Source organism: Nelumbo nucifera, chromosome 1, assembly GCF_055504915.1.
Source record: "Nelumbo nucifera cultivar China Antique chromosome 1, China Antique-T2T, whole genome shotgun sequence".
Classification (NCBI taxonomy): Eukaryota; Viridiplantae; Streptophyta; class Magnoliopsida; order Proteales; family Nelumbonaceae; genus Nelumbo; species Nelumbo nucifera.
The window spans coordinates 105,437,128-105,442,642 of NC_142649.1; the positions used below are offsets into that span (position 1 = coordinate 105,437,128).

The following is a 5,515-nucleotide window of genomic DNA, read 5'->3' on the forward strand; positions in this document are numbered from 1 at the left end:
GAAGGGTTACCTGATGGGCGTAGGTTTAGTATATCTCGAGAGAGAATATTAAATAAATTTGAAAAAATCTCAATTTATGGGAATGACAATTAGTTTTGGATAATTGAACCCATCAATATTCATTGCATTGGTTAGGTGAACCAAAAGTCCTAGCGATTCCATCATTTGCATATTCGATTAGTGATCACCCCTGTTTTTATTTTCTTTATTCCAGTTTTAATTTCAGTAGTTTTTCCTAAAATCTAAATTTCGATTGTCCAAATAATTAGGAAAAACTGTGATTCTAATACTTATTTTGTTAAATCCCCGTGGGAACAATATTATTATACTACTTGATAAGTAATACACTTGTTAGGGTTATATATTTATAACTATCATTTTCCACAACAAAATATAAAAGTGGACTGAGGACAATCCCCACATATATCTTATTAATATATATTGCCAGTGGAGATTATTTAATTTATCTCACTGACAGTCATTTATCACTGGCCATATATATCCTTTATTTATAGATGAAATAGAAAGCACATACATTAATTAATATATATCAATACATGTGATAAGAGAAGATGGTGGTTGGGATGAACAACTCCAACTCCTCTATCTGTCCATCCATATTATGCAACGGATGCTCTTTTCTTGGATAAGCAAATCAAAAGCTTTGTTTATATCGTGAAAGCTCACCTCGTGTGTTATGAAGTCGTCCAAATGCAGCTCCTATCAATATCATGAATCATGCGCAAAACAAACCAACACACAACCAAAATGTTAAAATATGAATCATGTAACTCAATCCTACTCTCGATCGATCAGATTAAGACTGATCCCGAGACCATCCAACATTCCAACTAATGGAATTAATAATTTAAGATTTTAAATTAAACTTAATATACTAACTTTAATTAATTTACACCAAATTATAATTATAATAAAAAAATTAACTAATTAACGAGGAAGTAGGTACCTTGTCCAGATACATTTTGGCGAAGAGTGGAATATCAGTTTTGGCTTTAGTTCCTCCAAATAAGGCGCCTGTGATGCATTTGCCTCGTAGAATCTCCAAACAGTTTATACTTAACGGTGATCCATGCATCTCAACCCCCAATATCACTGTTTTCCCCCAACCCTAATGCCATCAAATAAATTAATAATTTAATAAAAAAACAAAAGAATACAGTCTACCAAATGAAAGGAATGGAGAGAGAGACCGATCGACAACAATTGAAAGCATCATTCATCAAGGACGCCAAGCCAATGCATTCGAAGCAATAGTCGGCACCCCCGTCAGTCATTTCTGATATTACCTAGAAAACGTATCATGCAAGATAAAATTAGAGAAATCGACCACGGCAGCTTGATACTTAATTGAGCTTTAATGAAGAGTAGGTGGCAGATTTAATCAAGACCTCGGTGATGGGTCTGTCCAAGCAATCTTTTGGGTTCACGAAATCGGTAACTCCAAATTTCTTTCCTGCACGAAATCAAGAAAAACAAAAGATATGTCATTACATAACATAATGCTATCTTTCGGTCTCCAGTATTACTTTAACTTTTCTGAGCTGTTGTTAAATTATCAAACTGTTTTAGGACTTCGGAGTTCGGATGAAGGTCTATTTTTGTTATTAAACCCAGCTAAGGTTTGTTATTAAACCCATTGTGTTCACATGGTTAAAATTATAATCGGGATTAGTTGAATGCATTAGACCCACATTATTGAGATGAATGATTGTAAGCCATACTTAACATTAGTTCCACAGCCTGTTTAACAGCTATTGCTTTCAGTTAACATCATATAGTCTAGAATCATTGATTGCACAATTGACAACTGACAAGGCCATTGATACGTGGCCATTGCTAAGTTATCTCTTTCAAATCTGTTGAACGTGGTAATTAAACTACTGAAATGTCTAACTCCATGTCAAATCAATCTTGTGAATCACATGGTTGAACCACTGAATTATGAAGGGACGTCCCTACTGCCTGATGGTTCGACGTTTAATTCGCTTTCACAACAATGGGCGAAATAATTAAAACCAAGAGAAAGAGAAAAACATACGGAATGAGCAAATTAGAACAAACCTATCTCAAACTTTTGGGGATTCAAATCAACTCCAATGATTTTTGAAGCTCCACGTATTCTTGCTCCTTCTGCAACCTGGGGCCACAAAATCTTATCAGAGAGAGAGAGAAAAGCCGGTTCAGACCAGTATCTATTATCCACTTAGATATGGTGAAATGTGAATGTGGTTTTTGATTTGTAAATATATACAGATCGTCAACTTGCTGAGCACAAAAGAGATTTGAGCGTAGCTCTACGCTCTGAATAGTCAAAGTTTGTTTTTTTTTTTTTTTTAATTTGCTCTCTTCTTCTTTTTGTGAATAAAGACAAAAAAGAAAAAAAATATTGAAAAGAAAATGTTTATCAATGGTACAGGCTCCACCAAATAAAAAGAGAAATAAAAGAGAGACAATGATGTACGAGAGAGATAAGGTTTTAGATAAAAAAAAGAGCTTTTTATTGTTCAATCCACCTCAGAAATCTAAGCCCCATCATATAAATGGACACTTTTTCCACAGTGTGAGATCATTTTTAGAAAAAAATTAATAAAATACATCTCAATTCGGAATAGCTGAACGCTTTGGTTTGGACTGTTTATTATTGATTCCACAACCCAATGAATAGTCAAAGCGTTCAGCTAAACCTTGCTTCTCAATTAGCGCTTATGCGGCAGATAATTATTCATATTCATATGTGGTATTAAACAGTTAGGGGCATCTGAAAATTCATTTTTTGGACTTCCAATGTCTACTGTGTAAACAAACGAACCTTTAAAGAAAATCATTAACATAAGTGGTGTAGTTTATAAGTGAGCATATGTGCTCACATCCCACTTTTGTTCCGGGTGTGCTGCGCTGTTGTCTTATTACATGTGCGGTCTAATGAGTGCGGATCTAATAATAAGCAAGGCTCAGGTGAATGCATCGAGTAATCACATTACTGAAAGGTTGGTGCATGTACTTTAAATGCCCATTTTCTCAATGTGTGTTCATTTTCATTTTATGCATATAAACAAAGGAGTGAAGGACAGGATCAATTTTATTTACCGCAAGTCCCACGGCACCAAGCCCAAAGATGACAACTGTAGATCCTGCTTCTACGTCAGCCACCTTCCATGCTGCACCTACACCTGCATTATTTTCCCATTATACAGTGGATCCAATTAGAATCGAATAAGATAATATTTGAATTTGAATCTGATTAAAAAATTTATTATTTTAATTCGATTAATTAATTATTTTAGGTAATTAATAAATATATAAATAAATATTTTATTTATATAAATATATAAATTATTTTTATAACTTAATTTTTATATATATATAAATTACATATATTATATATAAAAATTAAATAATTAATCAAATTTAGATATTAACTAATTAATATGAATAAAATATTTGAATTCTATTCGATTATATCAAATCTCGAATTCTAAATCGCATTTTCGAATACCTTTGGATTTATATTTACTGTGGCCTTGCATGCATCATGTGTCGCAACAGAATATTTTCTCCACTAGGTAGATATTGGTAGGAAAGCCTATAACTGTTAAATGGGCTGGAGTGACAGTCTGGTTTGACATACGTCGAGAAACATGGATGAACAGGTGTCAAAAAAATTTTCTGACATAGGAGCAACCACTGGCTTTGGTGTTAGTTTAAAAGGGTATTTCGAGATGCAGTTTTTGGCATTTTGAGTTGGACCTTACATAAACTGTTTTTGGTAATTGGATGCCCAAACGAAGGATAAGGTAAGAAAGCCTGTACAAGCCTTATACGGGTTTTCCCATCTTTCCCCTCCTTTCTCTACAATTTTTTTTTTTTTTTCAAACCAAACAAATCCTAAATAGCTTATCCAAAATATGAGTGCTCCACCGCACTCCAAACATAAAAACCCTTCCAAACAGGCTCTTAATGCAAAACGAAGCGTGTTGGCGCTTTATTGAGGAGGTATCTCAGGAGGAGGTTAACAATGAAATTAAAGCTAACAAACTTGTATGAAATGGGATAAACGGGCAATTAATCTTGACTTACCCGTTGATACACCACAACTGAGCAAGCAAGCCTTTTCAGCAGAGATGCGACGGTCGTCTAGCTTGGCGACGTGAGTAATGTCAACCACCGTGTATTCGGCGAAGCTGGAGACACTCAAGAAACAGTGTAAAACCTCCCCTTTTGAGTCCCTGAACCGGCTGGTCCCATCCCTCGGCAACCCGGGAACAACCCCGAACGGAAATTTGGAGCAGATATTGCTCTTCTTCGACTTGCAATCTCTGCATTCCTCACAGTTGGCCAGGAACACTGGAACCACCATATCTCCTTCTTTTACCTCCTTCACATTCTCTCCCACGCTCTCCACAACACTACACCACCACAAGAAATTAACCCCTCGAAACCAAAAATCAAATTCACTATTCCAAATCCCAGAAAGAGAGAATCCAGAAACATAAATGAAATTCACGACTAATTCTAAACATTCAACGGAGAAACAGAGATTCAAAGCAAGGAAATTACCCAACAGCCTCGTGTCCAAATATCCTTGGGAAAATTCCATGTGGCTCCTGAAGAGATGGATTTGGAGAAACAAAATTCGGTTATGACATGACCCTAGCTAATGTTATAAAGCAATACTGAGCGAGGACTGAGATGATTTACTTTCAACTTCCAGAAGGTTACATCACTATGACAAAGAGACGTGCAGATTATTTTGATTCGAACTTCCCCAGCTTTGGGAGGGGCTACTTCAATCTCCTCTATTACCAGGGGTTCTCCTGAGCTTCTGCAAACTGCCGCTGTGGATTTATACAGAAGAGTCATATAAGAAATGGAAAGCAGTTCAAATTTTGAAGCAAGCACATATAGGAACGTTATTGTGTGTGTGCCTGTGTGGGAGAGAGAACCTTTGCATCTTATAGCTTTCCCTACTGTAGATGCTACTGAGTTTCCGTTCTCCATAACTGACAGAGGAATAAATTAACGAGATCTCAGCTCTTCTTCTCCCTACTGGAAACTAACAAAAGGCTGAAGAAAAACTAAGCAGACTCTGCCTAAACAGCCATTTTCTTTGTTTATCTACCGACTCCGTATAGACTAGAAAAAGTTATCGCTGCGATGATGCTGATGATGTAAGGCTGTAAAAGCTGTTCGAACGGAACTTTCATTGACCGAAGCTGATCTCTATAAAAGCTGTGAAGGCAATTTTTGGGTCTCAATATCAATAAAAATAATATTATTAAAACAAAATAAAAAAAAAGTTGATTTTTTAAAATTAAATCAATTAAAGGCAGATCACTGTTGATTTTTTTTTTCTTGCAATCCATCCGCCGCCTCTGGCAATACTTTTACCTATCTCCGCCCACCTCCGCCTTCGGCAATATTGTGGGAGGTGGGTAGAGGCAGATACGACGACAACGGCGGAAGAGAATATGATTTTTTATTACAGGTACATTGA

At 35.9% G+C, this 5,515-nt stretch overlaps 1 protein-coding gene across 2 annotated transcripts; it reads right to left on the reverse strand.

The window, feature by feature from the left end:
• Positions 1–392: 392 nt before the first annotated feature.
• On the reverse strand, positions 393–5,251 carry LOC104608646 (alcohol dehydrogenase-like 7). 2 transcript variants are annotated; one of them, XM_010274691.3, is made up of 10 exons: positions 4,965–5,251; positions 4,720–4,856; positions 4,579–4,625; positions 4,099–4,427; positions 3,109–3,191; positions 2,083–2,158; positions 1,410–1,474; positions 1,212–1,307; positions 968–1,129; positions 393–720 (listed from the first exon to the last, which is right to left on the reverse strand). In XM_010274691.3, the coding sequence occupies exons 1-10, from the start codon at positions 5,017–5,019 to the stop codon at positions 604–606; spliced, it is 1,167 nt and encodes a 388-aa protein (XP_010272993.1). In that variant the 5' UTR covers positions 5,020–5,251; the 3' UTR covers positions 393–603. The 2 variants fall into 2 exon arrangements, with proteins under 2 accessions (XP_010272993.1, XP_088747235.1); XM_088891109.1 differs by having other exon boundaries at positions 4,947–5,214.
• Between the last annotated feature and the right edge of the window lie 264 nt (positions 5,252–5,515).